The sequence below is a fragment of the Schistocerca nitens genome, chromosome 8, assembly GCF_023898315.1.
Source record: "Schistocerca nitens isolate TAMUIC-IGC-003100 chromosome 8, iqSchNite1.1, whole genome shotgun sequence".
Classification (NCBI taxonomy): Eukaryota; Metazoa; Arthropoda; class Insecta; order Orthoptera; family Acrididae; genus Schistocerca; species Schistocerca nitens.
The window spans coordinates 76292419-76312982 of NC_064621.1; the positions used below are offsets into that span (position 1 = coordinate 76292419).

At 44.8% G+C, this 20564-nt stretch overlaps 1 protein-coding gene across 4 annotated transcripts in view; it reads left to right on the top strand.

Annotated features, from left to right (window-relative positions):
- The window catches only part of LOC126199290 (homeodomain-interacting protein kinase 2), a 236852-nt gene that overhangs the window by 130025 nt on the left and 86263 nt on the right, over positions 1–20564 (top strand). For 3 of the 4 annotated variants that reach the window (XM_049936110.1, XM_049936112.1, XM_049936111.1), the window contains exons 15-16: positions 16257–16369; positions 18762–18884. In XM_049936110.1, the coding sequence (XP_049792067.1) occupies positions 16257–16369; positions 18762–18884 (236 nt within the window). The remainder of the gene's footprint in view (positions 1–16256; positions 16370–18761; positions 18885–20564) is intronic. The other variant, XM_049936113.1, reaches the window with a different exon arrangement.

Consider the following 20564-nt stretch of genomic DNA (forward strand, 5'->3'; position numbering starts at 1 on the left):
CGCAACCAAATTGAACAAGAAATCTTACAGTACAGTGATGAGAACAAGCCGATGCAAATTGCCAAATAATCCAGTGTACTTTATTTGATCTGTTAACCTTCTTCCTTCAACCATCCCACAAGGAAAACATCACACATCATATGATTTGGGCTCTGTGGTGGCCACTCATGAGGACAAAGGACACCCAACAAACATTCTGGAAAATGATACTTGTGGCATTTGTGTACACTAATTACAGAATGTGACGGGGCATCATCTCGCATAAAGACGATGAAGTTGTCAGTACAGTTGTACGTGGCCACAGTTGGTGAGATCTGATTTTCTGGCGCGACTGTGTACCAGTCAGAGTAAATTATGTTCTGAAGAAGGAATGGATCGACACTTCTTTATGGCACACTGCACCACACTGTTACCTTGGAGTAGAGTTGCATTATTTCAGCAGTGACATTTGGAGAATTTTTTGCTTAGTAATGGGACTTATTGTGGTTTGCAAACTCTCCCACATGTAACACAGCTTCTTCATTCCAGATTATGTTAAAAACAAATGGAGGAAGGCTCCGAATCAGCCCACCGAGATTTCTCTGTACTCCATCCAACTGTCAGTATTCTGCTGGCAGTAATGCAACTTTCACGAATGAAATTCCAATTTCTTTTTTAAGACAATTCAGTTCGTGTGCCACATTTCAAGGTGTACTAGGCGTGTTGATTTCTCGTTAGGTCAACATTTTCTGCACCAATCACACATTTTCCTGTGGCATGGATATCCTGGGATGACAGCTTCTTACATCATCTACCACAGCTCTCATAGTCTTCATTTAGTGTGGCAATTCTTGATGGTCCTTGAATGCAAAGTGGTGCAAGGCACATGCACAATCCTCCATCTCTATGCCATTAACAAACAGCATCACATTTCATTTCGAGGTGTCACTTGAGCCTGCTGGTGCACTAATGGACATAAATTCATGATGATAGGTTTCAATCACTGCTAGAAACACAGTTGTTTTTAAACAACTACTGTATTTACCTGAAGGTAAGATGACAGTGATTGTGAGGTGACACACCCCCCCCCCCCCCCCTTTTTTAGGTGGCTTCTTTGAGAAATATTTATTTTTAACATATTCTGACAAATTAAAATTGGAAACTTTTACTGACAAAGTAGCTGCCTTTAAGTTAACATTATACCTATTCTAAATTTATGTCATTTATTGATTGTCTACAGTTTGATAATGATGTTGTTGTTGTTGTTGTTGTTGCGGTCTTCAGTCCTGAGACTGGTTTGATGCAGCTCTCCATGCTACTCTATCCTGTGCAAGCTTCTTCATCTTCCAGTACCTACTGCAGCCTACATCCTCCTGAATCTGCTTAGTGTATTCATCTCTTGGTCTCCCTCTACAATTTTTACCCTCCAATACTAAACTGGTGATCCCTCGATGTCTCAGAACATGTCCTACCAACCGATCCCTTCTTGTAGTCAAGTTGTGCCACAAGCTCATCTTCTCCTCAATTCTATTTAATACCTCCTCATTAGTTATGTGATCTACCCGTATAATCTTCAGCATTCTTCTGTAGCATCACATTTCGAAAGCTTCTATTCTCTTCTTGTCTAAGCTATTTATCGTCCACGTTTCGCTTCCATACATGGCTACATTCCATACAAATACTTTCAGAAACGACTTCCTGACATTTAAATCTATACTCGATGTTAACGAATTTCTCTTCTTCAGAAACGCTTTCCTTGCCATTGGCACCCCCCTGCAGGTTCGGGGGTAAGAATAGGCCCGCGGTATTCCTGCCTGTCGTAAGAGGCAACTAAAAGGAGTCTCAAACGTTTCGGCCTTCTGTGATGGTCCCCTCTTGGGTTTGACCTCCTTTTTTCCAAATTTCCGTTGTTAGTGCGTGCCATTTGGGGAAGGACGCCTTACGTGGTGTTTTTCTATTGGTCCATCATGCACCACCATCTTGCATGTTACCTATTGTCGTGTGGGGGGGATTACACCCAACATATTCTGGGTTGTCTCCTTCTCGTCTTGTGTGCAATCCTCTTCTTAGCGCCCACGACAACTGTGGACCCTTTCAACACCTAAAATCCAGCACGGTAGCCAGTCTGTTGTGGTGGGGTCGTCATGTACCCTCTTGGTGGTAGCCCCCTGACCACGCAGGGATCGCACTACAGATGCCAGAGCTGTTTCCTCCCCATGCATGCCAAGGAGTATGTGCCCATCTTGTCTGGGGCACGGGGACTCCGGGCAACGGGATATCGGCCAGGTACCCATTGCTTTGGCTGGGTGGCGCCCTTGGGGAGAGCCCTCGTTCGGAGTAGGTGGCATCTGGGCGGATGTGGCGCAATAAATCACACCAAGCTGGTGGTCGCACGGCCACCAGCGTCTCTAAGCGAGGCAGAGTAGACTTTGATGCTGCGCAATATGACCCTCAGTCGTTCCCCTCGTTGTCTGCGCCATGGGAGGGACGTAGATCTAGTGCCAAACGGGAGCCTTATGTACAACAATACCTCGTCTGCAGCAGGACTGATGGTGACTCCTTTCTTACGACAAAGCCTCTGTTTTTTGTGGAACACCTGGAGGATAAGTTTGGGGAAGTGGCGGGTTTGTCTAAAATGAGGAATGGGTCCATCCTCCTCAAGACGTCTTCCCCAGCCCAGTCATGAGCGTTGCTCTTGTGTGATAAGCTGGGTGACGTCCCTGTTACCGTCACTCCCCACAGTAGCTTAAATATGGTCCAGGGGAGTATTTACCATCGTGACCTCTTGTTACAATCCGATGACGAGCTGAGAGCCAACTTGGAACGCTGTGGTGTACATTTTGTCCGTCGTGTACATAGAGGGCCCAAGACTAACAGGGTGGCCACCGGTGCCTTTATCTTGGCCTTCGAGGGTGATGTCTTGCCCGAGAAGGTCAAGGTAATGGTTTACCGTTGTGACGTCAAGCCATACGTCCCTCCCCCGATGCGGTGCTTCCAGTGCTGGAAGTTTGGGCATATGTCCTCCCGTTGCCCATCCAGCGCTACATGTCGAGATTGCGGACGCCCCTCTCATCCCGATTCTCCATGTGCGCCTCCGCCTGTATGTGTCAACTGTGGGGAGCACTACTCTCCATGCTCGCCGGATTGCCCCGTTATTCATAAGGAGCGGAAGATAATGGAATTTAAGACCCTGGACCGGCTTACTTATCGAGAGGCAAAACTGAAATTTGAAAGGTTGTATCCTGCTTCCCTTCGCCCATCTTATGCTGCAGCCACGTTATCGTCGCCCTCGCAAGCGACGGTTGTCGCCTCATCTGTGCCGCCTTCAGTGGGCCCTCGGGGCCGTGCATCTCTGTCTGCCCCCCTCGTGTCTGGGGGCAAGCCTTCCTCTGTTGCCCCCTTAGCGGTTGGGGGCAAACCCTCTTCCGTCGCTCCCCCCACGCTTACTTCGGGGGTGCCATCTCCTCCAAAACCGGGGGCTCGATCCCTCCCCCTCCTTCTCCGCCGGCGTTGCCTCTGCCGGTTCCTCTCTCGCGGAAGGGGTCCCTCGGGGCTCTCCCTTCCTCCGTTTCTTCTCCTACCCAGCCGGATGTCAGCCAGTGGCTGAAGGTTCCGCCACCTGCTGGTCGTAGGGCTTCTGCGTCGTCGTCAGCCTCCGATGCTCCTTCAGAGAAGCTCTCCCAGCCCTCTCACCCTAAGGGCCGACGCGAGAAGAAGGAACGGAATGTGTCCAAGAAGAAGGACGTTGCGGCGGTTTCAGTACCGCCTGCTGTACATAGTCCTGGCTCCGGGGATGAGGTGGAGATCCTCGCCTCTGCTGCGGATCTCGCCCTTACGGAACCCTTGGGGGCCTTTCCTATGGACACAGCTGCCTCTCCCCCGGTGGCGGCAGTTGGCTCTGAGGCGCCGTCTGCCTCTTAGTCGCATTCACGCCCTCCCAGTCCCTTCCTGCTTCCATTCTCCAGTGGAACTGCGGTGGTTATTTCCGCCACCTGCCTGAGCTCCGGATGCTTCTGAGTGTTTCCCCTGTTCTCTGCATTGCTCTGCAGGAAACTTGGTTTCCTGCAATGCGGACCCCCGCCCTTCGCGGTTATCGTGGATACTATAAGAACCGTGCTGCCTGTCACCGAGCATCAGGTGGAGTTTGCCTCTTTGTTCACCACTCTGTCTGTAGCTCGCCAGTACCCCTTCAGACGCCTTTAGAGGCAGTTGCTGCCAGGGTTGAGCTCTCGCCGGCTATTACTGTTTGCTCTGTTTACATTCCTCCGGATGGGGCGCTCCCCCGCCATGTCTTGGCTGCACTGCTGGCACAACTCCCGCCACCATTGCTGCTTCTGGACGATTTCAATGCCCACAACCCTCTGTGGGGTGGGACTGTCTCCGATGACCGCGGTCGGGACGTGGAGCATTTGTTGGCTCAGCTCGACCTTAGCCTCTTGAATACCGGTGCTCCCACGCATTTCAGTGTGGCCCATGGCTCGTTCTCGGCCATCGATCTCTCTCTTTGCAGCCCCGGACTTGACCCATCACTCCACTGGAGGGTGCATCCTGACCTGTGTGGTAGTGACCATTTTCCCATCTATTTGTCACTGCCCCAGTGTCATTCTTCTGGGCGCCTGCCCCGCTGGGCTCTCCACAGGGCTGACTGGCCGGCTTTTACTTCCGCTGCAACCATCGAGTCTCCCCCATAGGGTGACATTGACGAGGTGGTCCGTGTCTTCACCACGTCCATTATTTCGGCGGCCGAGGCTGCCATCCCCCGCTCTTCTGGACTCCCTCGGAGGAAGGCTGTACCCTGGTGGTCGCCGGAGATTGCTGAGGCTATTCGCGACCGTAGGCGTCATAGGCGGCACCCGTCTGGAGACCCTCATCGCCTTTAAGAGGCTCCGTGCCTTGGCCCGTCGTCTTATTGCACGGCGTAAGCAGGAGTGCTGGGAGAGGTACGTCTCATCCCTGGGCTCCCGTGTCTCCCCCTCGCTCGTGTGGTCCCGGATCCGGCAGATTTATGGATCCCAGACCCCTGTGGGTGTCCCTGGGATCTCCCTGGACGGCGCTGTCTGCATGGACGCTGCCGCCATTGCTGAACACCTTGCTGCGCACTTTGCTAAGAGCTCTGCGACTGCAACTTATCCCCCCGCCTTTCGCTCTCTCAAGGAGCGGTCCGAGCAGACGCCATTATCATTCCACACGCGTCGTTCTGAAAAATACAATGCTTCTTTCAGCGAGAGGGAATTCCTCGCTGCCCTCGCCGATTGCCCTGATACAGCACCAGGACCAGACTGCATCCACGCGCAGATGCTGAAGCATCTCTCCAGGGACTGCCAGCGACACATCCTCACCATCTTTAACCGCATCTGGAGCGAGGGCGTGTTCGCGTCACAATGGCGAGAGGGTGTTATTGTCCCCATCTTTGAAGCCCGGTGCGGACCCGCTGGCGGTGGACAGCTATCGTCCCATTACCCTCACCAACGTTTTGTGCAAATTGCTCGAACGTATGGTGGGGCAGCGTTTGTGTTGGGTCCTTGAGTCGCGCGGTCTCCTCGCTCCATCCCAGGGTGGCTTCCGTCGGGGCCGGTCTGCAGTGGACAATTTGGTGCGGCTTGAATCTGCTATCCGTACGGCCTTTGCCCGACGTCAGCATCTCGTTGCTGTATTTTTTGATCTGCGGAAGGCGTATGACACCACATGGAGGCATCACATCCTTGCTACGTTGCATGAGTGGAGTCTTCGTGGTCAGCTCCCGGCTTTCCTTCAAACCTTTTTATTGCGCCGCTCTTTCCGGGTGCAAGTGGGTGCCGCCTCTAGTTCATCTTATATACAGGAAAATGGGGTCCCGCAGGGCTCGGTGTTGAGCGTCTCGTTATTTCTAGTGGCCATTAATGGTCTGGCTGCAGCCGTGGGGTCGTCGGTGTCTCCTTCTTTGTATGCCGACGACTTCTGCATCTCATTTGGCTCCACGACTACGGGAGTCGCTGAACGCAGGCTGCAAGTAGCCGTTCGCAAGGCAGCATCATGGGCTCTGACTCATGGTTTTCAGTTCTCTGCAGCCAAGACTTATGCACTTCTGCAGGCGTCGGACGGTCCACCCTCATCCTGCACTTTACCTCAACGGGCACCTGCTTGAAGTGGTGGACACTTGCCGCTTCTTAGGACTCGTGTTTGATGCCCGACTCACATGGGTTCCTCATATTACTCAGCTGAAGCAAAAGTGCTGGCGGCAACTCAACGCCCTCAGCCACACATCTTGGGGTGCGGATCGCTGCACGCTGTTGCGATTGTACAGAGCCCTTGTGCAGTCCAGGCTTGATTATGGGAGCCTGGCCTATGGGTCTGCATCACCCTCAGTGTTGAAGTTGTTAGACCCCATACACCATTGTGGGGTTTGGCTTGCAACTGGCGCCTTTCGTACGAGCCCCGTGGATAGTCTACTGGTGGAGGCCGGGGTTCCCCCGCTGCGGATTCGCCGCCATAGACTGCTCGCCGACTATGCTGTCCACGTGCATTGCTTGCCGGGCCATCCCAATCGTCGCCTGCTTTTCCCTGTCACGGTCCTCCATCTGCCCGAACGGTGACCTCGGTCTGGGCTTTCCATAGCTGTCCGCGTCCAGTCCCTGCTGTCGGAACTGGGCTCCTTCCCTCTTCTGCCTCCCTTCCGGGTCCGTGCACCTACGCCTCCCTGGTGTTTGCCCCGGCCGTCCATCCGTCTGGACTTGGCACAGGGACCCAAGGACTCGGTTCCGCCTGTGGCCCTCCGTCGCCGTTTTCTTGCGCTCCTCGCCTCATTTCCGAGCTGTGAGACTGTCTACGCTGATGGTTCCCTGGTTGATGGTCGCACTGCCTACGCTTTTGCTCACGATGCCCATGTTGAACAGCGCTCCTTGCCGGCTGGCTGCAGTATTTTTACTGCAGAGCTGGTGGCCATATTGTGCGCTCTTGAGCATATGCGTTCCTGCTCAGGTACGTCCATCGTCATCTGTAGTGACTCCCTGAGCAGCCTCCAGGCCATCGACCGCTGCTATCCCTCTTCTCCTCTGGTGTCCTCTATTCAGGAGTCTGTTTCCACCATTACCCGCTCTGGAAGTTCGGTGGTCTTTGTTTGGACACCAGGTCACGTTGGCATCCCGGGGAACGAACGTGTCGACAGGCTGGCCAAAGGGGCGATCGACGCCCCAGCTTTGGAGATCGGCCTCCCAGCTCGAGATCAGCAGTTGGTGTTGCGCCGTAAGGTGCTTGGGATGTGGGCTGCTGAGTGGCGTGGCCTGACATCCCCGAATAAACTGCGGGCTGTTAAGGAGACGACCGATGTGGGGCGCTCCTCCCTGCGGGCTTCTCGCAGGGACTCTGTAATCCTGTGTCGGCTGCGCATCGGCCATACCTACCTGACGCACGGCCATCTTTTGCGTCAGGAGGATCCCCCCCTGTGTCGGTGTGGGTCCCGGCTGACGGTCGCCCACATTTTATTGGAGTGTCCCCGACTGCGCACCCTCCGGCAGTCTTTTAATCTCCCGGGCACTTTGCATTTGCTTTTATGCGACGATGCCTCCATGGCTGACAATGTTTTACATTTTATCCGTGGTAGTCCTTTTTATGGTTCCATTTAGGGGGGTCCTGCTCCTTTCCCTTTCTGTGTCTTTTGTCCTCGCGTCTCTCAATATTTGTTGCTGTTTTGGTGTGTCGTCGGATGGTTGACTCCCCCCCCCCCCCTTTTCTGTAGTGTTCGTTGCCTAATTTGTGTTCTTTAGTGCCTGGGGGGGGGGGGAGTCTCCTTCCCCCTTGGGGTTTTATCTGCTCCGCGATTTTATGTCTCGCCTGTTTTTGGAATGGGGGACTGATGACCTTAGCTGTTTAGTCCGCCTTAAACATCCCAACAACCTCCACCTTGCCATTGGCAGTCTACATTTATATCCTCTCTACTTCGACCATCATCAGTTATTTTGCTCCCCAAATAGCAAAACTCATTTACTACTTTAAGTGTCTCATTTCCAAATCTAATCCCCTCAGCATCGCCCGACTTAATTAGACTACATTCCATTATTCTCGTTTTGCTTTTGTTGATGTTCATCTTATACCCTCCTTTCAATACACTGTCCATTCCATTTTTATTTCTTCTCCATGGACTTTAATACCTACTTCGAACTTTTCTTTTGTTTCCTTTATTGCTTGCTCAATATACGGATTGAATAAGATCGGGGATAGGCTACAACCCTGTCTCACTCCCTTCCCAACCACTACTTCCCTTTCATGCACCTCGACTCATAACTGCCGTCTGGTTTCTGTGCAAATTATAAATAGCCTTTCGCTCCCTGTATTTTACCCCTGCCACCTTCAGAATTTGAAAGAGAGTATTCCAATCAACATTGTCAAAAGCCTTCTCTAAGTCTACAAATGCTAGAAATATAGGTTTGCCTTTCCTTAATCTTTCTTCTAAGATGAGTCATAGGGTCAGTATTGCCTCACGTGTTCCAACATTTCTACGGAATCCAAACTGATCTTTCCCGAGGTTGGCTTCTACCAGTTTTTCCATTCGTCTGTAAAGAATTCGCGTTAGTGTTTGGCAGCTGTGACTTATTAAACTGATAGTTCGGTAATTTTCACATCTGTCAACACCTGCTTTCTTTGGGATTGGAATTATTATATTCTTCTTGAAGTCTGAGGGAATTTCGCCTGTCTCATACATCTTGCTCACCAGATGGTAGAGTTTTGTCATGACTGGCTCTCCCAAGGCCTTCAGTAGTTCTAATGGAATGTTGTCTACTCCGGGGGCCTTGTTTCGACTCAGGTCTTTCAGTGCTCTGTCAAACTCTTCACACAGTATCATATCTCCCATTTCATCTTCATCTACATCCTCTTCCATTTCCATAATATTGTCCTCAAGTACATCGCCCTCTGTATACTCCTTCCACCTTTCTGCTTTCCTTTCTTTCCTTAGAACTGGGTTTCCTTCAAAGCTCTTGATATTCTTGCAAGAGGTTCTCCTTTCTCCAAAGGTCTCTTTAATTTTCCTGTAGGCAGTATCTGTCTTACCCCTAGTGAGATAAGCCTCTACATCCTTACATTTCTCCTCTAGTCATCCCTGCTTAGCCATGTTGCACTTCCTGTCGATCTCATTTTTGAGACTTTTGTATTCCTTTTTGCCTGCTTCATGTACTGCATTTTTATATTTTCTCCTTTCATCAATTAACTTCAATATTTCTTCTGTTACCCAAGGGTTTCTACTAGTCCTCGTCTTTCTACCTATTTGATCCCCTGCTGCCTTCACTACTTCATCCCTCAGAGCTACCCATTCTTCTTCTACTGTATTTCTTTCCCCCATTCCTGTCAATTGTTTCCTTATGCTCTCCCTGAAACTCTGTACAACCTTTGATTTAGTCAGTTTATCCAGGTCCCATCTCCTTAAATTCCCACCTTTTTGCAGTTTCTTCAGTTTCAATCTGCAGTTCATAACCAATACATTGTGGTCAGAGTCCACATCTGCCCCTGCAAATGTCTTACAATTTAAAACCTGGTTCCTAAATGTCTTACCATTATATAATCTATCTGATACCTTCTAGTATCTCCAGGATTCTTCCACATATACAACCTTCTTTCATGATTCTTGAACCAAGTGTTAGCTATGATTAAGTTATGCTCTGTGCAAAATTCTACCAGACGGCTTCCTCTTTCATTTCTTAGCCCCAATCCATATTCACTTACTATGTTTCCTTCTCTCCCTTTTCCTACCCTTGAATTCCAGTCACCCATGACTATTAAATTTTCATCTCCCTTCACTACCTAAATAATTTCTTTTATCTCATCATACATTTCATCAATTTCTTCGTCATCTGCAGAGCTAGTTGGCATATAAACTTGTGCTTCTGTAGCAGGCGTGGACTTCATGTCTATCTTGGCAACAATAATGCGTTCACTATGCTGTTTGAGGTAGCTTACCCGTACTCCTATTTTTTTATTCATTATTAAACCTACTTCTGCATTACCCCTATTTGATTTTGTGTTTATAACCATGTATTCACCTGACCAAAAGTCTTGTTCCTCCTGCCACCGAACTTCATTAATTCCCACTTAACCTATCCATTTCCCTTTTTAAATTTTCTAACTACCTGTCCGATTAAGGGATCTGACATTCCACGCTCCGATCCGTAGAATGCCAGTTTTCTTTCTCCTGATAACGACGTCCTCTTGAGTAGTCCCCGCCCTGAGATCCGAATGGGGGACTATTTTACCTCCGGAATATTTTACTCAAGAGGATGCCATCATCATTTAATCATACAGTAAAGCTGCTTGCCCTCGGGAAAAATTATGGCTGTAGTTTCCCCTTGCTTTCAGGCGTTCGCAGTACCAGAACAGCAAGGCCATTTTGGTTAGTGTTACAAGGCCAGTTCAGTCAATCATCCAGACTGTTGACCCTGCAACTACTGAAAAGGCTAGTGCCCCTCCTCAGGAACCACACGTTTGTCTGGACTCTCAACAGATACCCCTCCGTTGTGGTTGCACCTATGGTACAGCTACGGCCATCTGTATCGTTGAGGCTCGCAAGCCTCCCCACCAACGGCAAGGTCCATGGTTCATGGGGGGGGGGGGGGGGGCGGAGAGTTTGATTATACAAGGAGAAGTTTGAAAATACAAGGAGAAATAAAATAAACAAAGAAAAGTGGTTTACATTAATTTCTCGGCCATTTTCTTTTCTATGTTTTTCGCATACTTACTCTGCAGTCTGTGGTATCACTATTTTTAATAATCATCATCATCCAAATAGCACAGCTGTGAAATTTATGTCTTCATTGTCACAAATATAAGGGTGTATTTTCCAGATGTACTGTGATATCTGAAGTTGTGCTTACTATGGAACCTGAGAAACAGCTCGATTCATCCCAGTACAGAGCAGATTTCACTTCTGTACTGATGTTAGAATATTACAATGACTCACGCTTCGAAACATGTTGTCTGCCTGCCGCTCTCTCATTGGTTGCTGAGAACCAGCAGCTGAAACACCCCCCTTTTCATTCCCGTCATACATCACAGTGAGCTTCGACAACATGGCACTAAACACATAGGTATGACACAGGCAAACTCATAAGTGCGACACTAGCCTCCAGCTAGTCTTTTACTGTCTACCGCAGAAATGAATACTGTTGTTGAATATTTGTCCAATTTTAGAGTCAGTTCAATACTGACTACAAATGGATTCAGGCAAATTGCAGTTTGAATGTGGTAGATGTTCCTAAAAAGCCAAAGTGTGGCAACATGACATAATTTTCTGCTCCCCTCCACGCACTCATTTACTTTCCTGTGGAGCTGCTACCAGTGTTTTCCCTCCAGTCCTTCTGGAGTGCTGTGCATGAGCAACTGTGAAACATGGGCATCAGTATCTTGTAGGGTGCAGGTAATATGTGACAACAGCAGTTAATACATAAATAAAAGATTGAAAACTTCATTCGTCTTGCGATCTCCTGGTGACTGTTGGTACTACCTCCATGATGGGTGTTCCCACTGTAATTTATTCTCACAGCAATTACTATGTAATGTGATTTATTTCGTTTTTTAGACACTTTATTATGGATTAATTTTCCTTCTTGCTTCATCTGAATGTCACCATAATGTTTTAAAGACGATCAAAAGCTGGCAATGTTTATACCCTGCATTCTAAAACATGAACAGCAACAAAATTTCTCATTTGCAACACACTTAGTAAATCATTACGGTCTTAAATAATCAAATAAAATGCTGATCTTGGTACAGAATTAAGTAAGGTTTTTTTTTTGAAGGACAGCATTTCCACTTTCAAATGTTACCTATACTTAAAGAGCAGTATTAATGTTTATGCGCGGTATCTGCACATGTATGAGAATTTTTATTGCAAACCTGTTCAAGTACAATAAGAGTTTGTAAGAAGATAGAATTTAGTGCTTCACAAAATTATCAAATTTTAAGCAGAGTAATAGATTGTAATAGTGGCTAGTTCATAGTTCCTCATGTATCCACTGCACTAGCATTGCACGAGTCAAATGTTGCGCGATTGTTTGAGCAACATCGATATTGTATTGAACACTTCAGCGTATTGGGAAATCTGTTCGAATGTGGGTATTGTTTGCTCAGCCCTTCCGTATTCTTCAAAATAAATCTGCATTAAAAATATTACCATCAGCATCAATAATGTGTGAATGTAAGATGATCTTGTCTTTTTCGAGTGATGGATTTGGGAAAAAAAGCTTCATCTTACAATTGGATAAATATGGTGTATTAACATTTATTGAAGTTATAACATATTTACAATAGGCACCTATTTCCTGCCCATCTTGTATATTCTGCGTAATTGTATGTCCGTCAAAACTCTGAAAATGTCACATGAATGGAGCTGAATTTTGTGTCTTTTTCCACATTTGTCACTCTTCAATGGCACTGTTGGCACATCCAATACTTCTGGCACTCGTGTCTATTGCTTTAGTGACTGCTATCAAAGAAATGCTATTTTCCCTTTCAAAATAAACTCGCATTCTGTATTTAAATTCTCATAATTGACCTTTCAGCATAGCTTCTGTCTAGACCTAACTTCCCTGCACTACAGGAAGCAGTTCCACAATAAACATTAAGAAAACTTCCTATAGGATCATTTGAATTACATGCATGCAGAAATTTCAAAGAGATCACACAGCAACATTGACAAAATAACCATGGTCTACATTTATGTATTTATCTGCAAACCATTGTGTAAAGAATAGCAGAGGGTACTTTGCAATGTACCACTATAAGATTTCTTCCTGTTCCAACCGAATATAGAGCAAGCAAAGAAAACTTATGTATGTGCTATAATTAATCTAATAAAGGTCCTTACGGAAGCGATATGTAGAGCTATGACACCAAGTGAAGTGATGCAGTGATAAAACATTGTACTTGCATTCTGGAGGATGGGATTCATGTCTGTTAAATATTCCATTTTGCATTAAAACACTGAGTTAGTGACATAAAAAATTTAAACAAAATTGAATTATGTGGTTGCTCTTGGCAGAGAGGCATGTAGAGGCTATGCCAAGTCTGTTTTAACTAACGTGAATATACTCTGGCTGAATGGGCTATAGTTTATCATTCCACACAGGAAACACTGTAGTTGACATGAAATGTTTCTTATGTCAGTGACTTTGCCACAGTATCGTATCTGAATCACAACTTTCATATTGTCAATGACGTGACATACTCTCATTAACAGTTCGGTTGAAGACATTCATTAAAAGTTCGGCTATATGTATCTAAAATCATAAAATTTGTAAGTTGTTTCCTTGTAGAGCAAACTGTCCCGTGGGATGAGCATCCACAGCGTGTCTGCTGGGCAGGTGCAAGAAATAGGCTGCCTGTCATGTAGGTTGATTTCACTGTCTTAGTGCCTCATTCTGTTACATGCACCGGGCATCTGTCACCAATATTTAAATAACTTCAATGTGACACTTCAAGAAAGGGACATGCTGATTACCATATTCACATCTGATAAAAGTAAAGCATTAAACAATGACAAATCCAGGCAAGTATAACACTGTGGATTAGGATAGGTTGCTGCTGGCCGCATAGAGGTGGCATTGAGCTGCAGGCAAGCACATTTAAAAATAGACTGTTGGTTAAGCTATTTTACTAAGTCTCTGGTAGACATAGAAAATCACTGCAGTATATGGGAAGTTTGTTGTCTTTGGAAGAATCCAGATGGTACAGGATGTGAAACAGCCATTGAAGTTGAGTGCACTGTGTTGCACTGGAAGCTCAGCAACTGGGTGGTCGAACTTGTCTCTTGACCACATTCTGTCATGGCCATTTGTGCAGACACACACTAATTAATGGTCATGCCCATTTAGAACACTGTACAGTGGCTGCATCTAAGTAGGTGGACCACATGGTTGCTTTCACAGGTAGCCATGTCTTTTAAGGGATAGGAGATGCTTTTGACTGGAGGAGTAGGTGCTGGTGGGAGGATGTGTGGGGTGGCCTTGTATCTAGATCTCTGGACTGGGATATGAGTGATGGGACAAGGGGCTGGCAGCTGGAGGAGGAATAAGAATGGACAGTGCTACTGCATAGGTTGGGTGGATGGCAGAATACCACTGTGGGAAATGCGGAGAGGCTATTTATCATTTACAGTCACACACACACACACACACACACAGATATATATGGGCAATCAAAAAGTTTCTTTTTGAGGGCTTTGCTGCAGTGTGCAATGTAGTGCCATTACAATGTGGGTATATAAACATAAACGTGTAGTCAAGGGATTATATGGTGTTCATGTCTTTCAGTGTGCATGTGGTAAATGCGGAAACGTAAACTAAGGCAATGTTATTACGAAATGCATCAGAACAAGGCCCTCGTGCTGTTATTCTGTTCTTGGATGCCGAAAGACAAACACTCGTAGACATCCATTGGATAATGAAGAGTGAGTGTGGGGCAGTATGTCTGTTGAAAACTGCTATTGTGAAATGGTGCATGGCAAGTGGTGCTGTTGTTTCCTGATAATGCATGTCCCCATATCGCAAATGTCATCAGTCAGAAGATATGCCAACTTAAGTGGGAGATACACAATCACACCCTCCCCACCCTTACCCATAGTCCCTGATCTTTCCCCATGCAATTATCATGCCTTCTGTCCCTTAAAGAAGGCCTTGAAGGATCAACGATTCCTGTTGGATGAGGATGTGCGGCAGCCAGTCACGGACATCTTCACTTCATACAGTAGGAATGTGTTTTAGGAAATGTGTATGTTCAACCAGGTGCCCCGTTGGAATGATTGCCTCAGTGCCCACAGCAATTTTGCCTGTTTGGCATACCAATTCTCAACTGTATGGCCTTCAAACAGAAACTTTTTGATCATCCCTTATACTGTCATGAAAGGGGCTCTCCCTGTGGCCAATCATTTGGTGTGTCAAGGTTGGTGGATGACAATGTGCAGGAGCTCTTATTTTTGAGCAAGATGGAGAGAGAATTTTGGTTTGTGAAAGCCTTATCGAATCTTTCCATGTTTAGAAATGGATTGCTCGTTGCCGCTGATGCGACAACCGTGGGTGGCTAGTCTGCATGGAAGGGATTTCTTTGTGTGGAGTGTGTGACAGTAGTTGAAATGGAGGTGTTACTGATGTTCAGTAGGTTAGATGTGGATGGAGGTTCTGGTGGAGCCATCCATGAGCTGGAGCAAGGTGGCTTGTTGGTCTGAGGAGGACAAAGTGAACCAAATGCAGGAGAAGGTTTTGAAGTTCTAGAGGAATGTGGATGGTTTATCCGTACCCTTGGTCCAGATCATAAAGATATCAGTGAATCTGGAGCACATGAACGGTTTGGGTTTCTTGGTGCATAGGAAGGATTCTTCTAGTTGGACCTTGAATAGGTTGGTTCCATGTGTGTACTCATGACTGTACTGTAGATTTGTTTGTAGCTGATGCTTTTAAAGGAGAAGTAATATGGGCGAGGATCTAGTTGGCCATGGTGACCGGAAAGGAGGTTGTAGGTTTGCATTCAGTGGGATGTTGGGGAAAGATAGTGTTCAGTAGTGATAAATTCATGAACATTGGGAATGGTAGTGTAGAGGGAGATGTCATTGGAAGTGATGAGCAGGGCACGTGGTGGTAAAAGAACGAGAACTGTGCAGAGTTGGCAGAGGAAATGTTTGATGTCTTTTTTTTTTTTTTTTTTTTTGTAGGGGGTAGGTTATTAATAGTAGCCCGAGGGTGTTGATCCACTGGGGTAGAAATTCTTTGTGTGTGTGGCCAGTATCTACTCAGAATTGGGCAACCTGCATGCTTGAGTTTACATATGTAGAAGGTTGATCTTGTGTAGCAGTAGTAATGAGGTTCATAATGACAGTGGTGGAGGTGTTGTCGGAGATAGGATTGTATAATTGGGACCAAGTTTTAGGTGGTAAATTGTGGTTCTTTCAGGGGATATGAGGTTGATTTCTTTGCTGTGGGTTTGGGGGATGATGATGATGAGGAGGAGGAGGAGGAGGAGGAGGCAGAATTTCAGTTTATAAATTTTTGGAAAATTATCAGATGATTTGGAAGGGTGGGGAGATGGTTTAGGTGGAGGAGAGTACGTTGAGTGGGGCAGGGTTCAATATTGGTTCTCTCTCTCTCTCTCTCTCTCTCTCTCTCTCTCTCACACACACACACACACACACACACACACACACACCTAGCTTCCCTTCCTCATAATGTGCGAAAAGAAAACTAGGAAATCGACTTGGGTTTGTCATTAACACTTGTTTGTCATGGTGTTTTGGGATAAGCAGTGAACATTGTGATCTGTTTCAGGTGCAACAGGCAGTTTCTGGTAGACAGCAGACTATAACAATTCATGACACACCATCACCAGCTGTGTCTGTCATCACAATTTCTGACAGTGAAGATGAAGCAACTGGAAACTGGTAAGATAATTGTATTAACTTGTATGATTTTTCATAGGTTTTTGTATGTGGATGTTTTGTGTTGGATGAATGTCAGCAATATCCAAACTATCTGTTCCTGTAATTTTTCAAGCTATCGTGTTGCATAGGATGCTCATTAACAGGGTATTATTTATCGCTGCAAGAGAATCTTTTGGTGGTTGTTCGTCTTTAATTAGCAGAGCAGTACAACTATAGCACACATCTCTACAGTCACAGAGGAAAGTTGCTTTACTGTATGTTGAATAGAACAGCCCCAGTTTATGCCTAGATTCCTGCTCCAGCTAGATGACATACAAGTAAGCAGTGCTTTTGGTATATTATTCCCAGTAACCCATATTTTAGTTCATTGTATGTTACATGTTGGTGCACTGGAAAAGCATAATATGAGTTTTAAAATTTTGCATAGTGTCATGACTCCTTCCTCCTAGGATCATGATATTTGGTGATGTTACACACACTGTTCTTCATCCCCTAATTTGCATAGTGTAGCAACATTGTTTTCAGTGATCAGTGAAAGAGTCCACTGTAGTGAGAGTGCCCTTGAAGTGAGTGCCCTTGAAGTTCCATCGGTATTTCTTAGTATAGTAGTGTGGTGTGGACACTTCCTGAACTACGAAAGATGTTTCTACGGTCACCCCTCAAGAAAAACGTATCACAAAACTGCTTGTCCTTTTTTTATCTGCTGCAAATTTATAAGTGTAACAGATTGCATACTATGAGGGGATTGATATTACAGCTTGAATTACTGGGTGCAGTACAATGGGCAAATGGAAACAGATGTATAAGTGGGTTGAGATGTGTTGAGTTGAAGGTCTGTGTTGCAATAGTTTCAGAGCATGCTTTGTAGTCTTTTTTAACACTCTAACTTCATTTGTCATAGAAATACATAATATTCTTTTAAATGTGAAGGATCAGTATCAGAATCAGTGAAAACAAACCTTACAGTAAAACTATATTTAAATACAAAACAAGGAAAATCCATGTTGGAATGCTAGAGGAAATGTTGACTCGCAGACAGGCTCGGCGAAAAGACTGCTATATATTTAAGCTTTTGTGGTTTTGTGTGTATATGTTTTCTACTTTAGAAAAAGGACTTACGGCTAAAAGCTTAAATATATACAGCAGTCTTTTTGTTGTGCCCATCTGTTTGTGGCTCAATGTCTTCTCTGTGTGTTGAGATTCAGTCTCTCATTTTCATGTTACATTTAAATACATGTATTTAAAAATTATGTAGTTTGCCTCTTTCTTTTACATGGTTCCATTTTGCCTTTCATTACTGCAAATATTTGGTGTGGAAAATTCATTGCTGCATATATTTGGTGTGGAAAATCTCTCTCTCTCTCTCTCTCTCTCTCTCTCTCTCACACACACACACACACACACACACACACACACACACATTCTGGAAAGGCGTATTTTGTACTGGGAAATACTCAGGTCTTTGAAAGATGTCACCAGGGAGAAAAGAAAAGAAAGAGAATATGAGAAAGAATTTGTTTTCTGCACTTGTCATCTAAGACCTAATAGTTTTTGTAAACAGACTAAATGTAATATTGTTTTTAAAACAGACAACAAATAACACTTAATGTCATCAGGAATAAATGACAAAAATGCAGTCAAAGCAAGGATCAAAGTTCAGTGGGCTGTGAGAAAGTAGTTTTGTTATTGGGCAAGAGGCATATAACTGCTTGTAAAAATTATTGAAGACTCATGTATGATCATTATTTTTGGCCTTTAAAACTTGATTATCAAAGTTCGAGAATAAGACTGTTATTTGTTTGGACAATACATTGTATTAACTCGCAACAACCAGCTGTCTTCTTCACTAACAAGGTATAATTACAAGGAGTAATCTTCAGGTTGAAATGTCTACCATTTATAATTTATATATAATTTTCTGTTGCAAATTAACACTTCCGTGCTATTAAGTTAAAATATTTTAAAGTTTTAGCATAACCTATTTGATTTTTCTTGTAGATATGTGATCAAATGTGAGTATTAAAAATCTAATCCTTACCATTGTAGATGCAAAACATATTAGATGGAGTGTCTAATCATATCTTTCCGTCTCATGATGATGTTTCCATTATGAACTTGGGAATTGAATAGATTTTTCATATCTACATCCCCAAATGGCAATGATTACATTGAATTGACCTGAATCAGTTCAGTACTATAGCAGTTATCACTCTTGTAAGACATATGTTTTAATTCTCTGCAAGAAGTCTTAGGTGTGGCTATGAATTGTGCAGGTGGTACACCATTGCTGTATCTTTATTAAGAGCTTTATTTATACATCTTATTTTTCCCCCTTCATTCAAAACAAGAATAGAAAAGTTATTCTGAGGGTTGCTGGATTTGTTTTTGGTAGCTGTAAGGATAGGAACTGCGGTGCGTGTTGCGGTGGATCAGCCGGCCTGGGTGCATCTTGCCACATCAGCTCCAACTGTCCCTCAGTGTTGACTGTAGCCTCTCAAGATGAAGCATATCGCAGGTACCCATCCTAACACACATGCTGCTTCGAGGGTGCTGCTGTTACTGCTGAATATTGTTGCTGCATATTATCTAACCATCTGTTGTGCCCCATTTCCTGTAATTGTCACCATGTGTTGAAAGGTTGCAGGCAGCATGTTTCATCTAAGGAACCCTTATCATATTTGTTTTATGTTTTATAAGTGTTCACCCAGTAAAATATGGAAAGAATGATTTAGCTATTAAATATTATATATGTCTTCCATTCCTCAAAAATTTTTGATTTCCTTGAGATGGAAGTCAAAAGTTAATGTACACCGTAAGAAGTAGCATGTTTCTGTATTGGGAAAATGTTACTTCACTGGGCCATCACATTTTTTTCTTACAGAAAATACAATAATTGTAAAGTTACACATATAAAGATTATATTTCAGGTGCAAAATGTAAAATTTTTGTTGTGTAATATTATATGTGCTTGACAAAACAAGAAAAATCATTCTTTCTTTATAGATTTCTTTCTTCTTCCCTTTCTTTGATTTACTGTACTGTAACCTGGTGTTGGTCAGTCATAAACATTTCTTTAACTAAGTGCAATGTCTCCCACTTGCAAACCAATGTCCACATAAATATGCTTCATCAGCTGCAATTGCTTACAAAATTGGTGTCTTTTAAGTGTTGCATGTTTCGTGGGTTTCATATGATCAGTTTCCTTTTGTTGAGTTTGAAATTGTTGTACTAACACAGTATTGTTTAAGTGTGCAAGTTCTTTCTCATATTTCATATTACCTTCACAGATGTTGTAGATGACTGTATGCATGGTTTAATGCCCAGAATGTAATTTTTTACTAATATGTTACAGATATAGACATTCATAAGTTTATGTTCACAGGTGGTTTTTTTTCTGCAATGTACATTATTTATCTGAATAACTAATGTTGTTACTTTACATTTAACCATAACACATTCATTACATGTGGTGTTCAACCAAAATGAGTGACCTTTATTGAGCTGAATAATTCAGCTACGCAGTACAAGTATTAAGTGTGTAAGAGACCCCATGAAAACTCTAAATATGCTCATTTTTGCAGAATGTAATGTGAAATGGTTTTTAATGCATTGTGGACAGTCCAGTTACTTTTGTAGTATGCTTAATCATTCACTTATTCTTTTGATATGTTAACAGAAAATCATAGATACACTGTGTGATCAAAAGCATCTGGACACTTTCCTGAAAATGACGTGTGGCGCTCTCCATCGGTAATGCTGGAATTCCATATGGTGTTGACCCACCCATAGCCTTGATGACAGCTTCCACTCTTGGAGGCATACATTCAGTCAGGTGCTGGAAGATTTCTTGGGGAATGGCAGAACATTCTTCACAGAGTGCTGCACTGAGGAGAGGTATTGATGTCGGTTGGTGACGCCTGGCACGAAGTTGGCATTCTAAAACATCCCAAAGGTTTCCAGAATGAGATTTTCACTCTGCAGCGGAGTGTGCGCTGATATGAAACTTCCTGGCAGATAAAAACTGTGTGCCCGACCGAGACTCGAACTCGGGACCTTTGCCTTTCGCGGGCAAGTGCTCTACCAACTGAGCTACCGAAGCACGACTCACGCCCGGTACTCACAGCTTTACTTCTGCCTGTATCTCGCCTCCTACCTTCCAAACTTTACAGAAGTTCTCCTGCGAACCTTGCAGAAC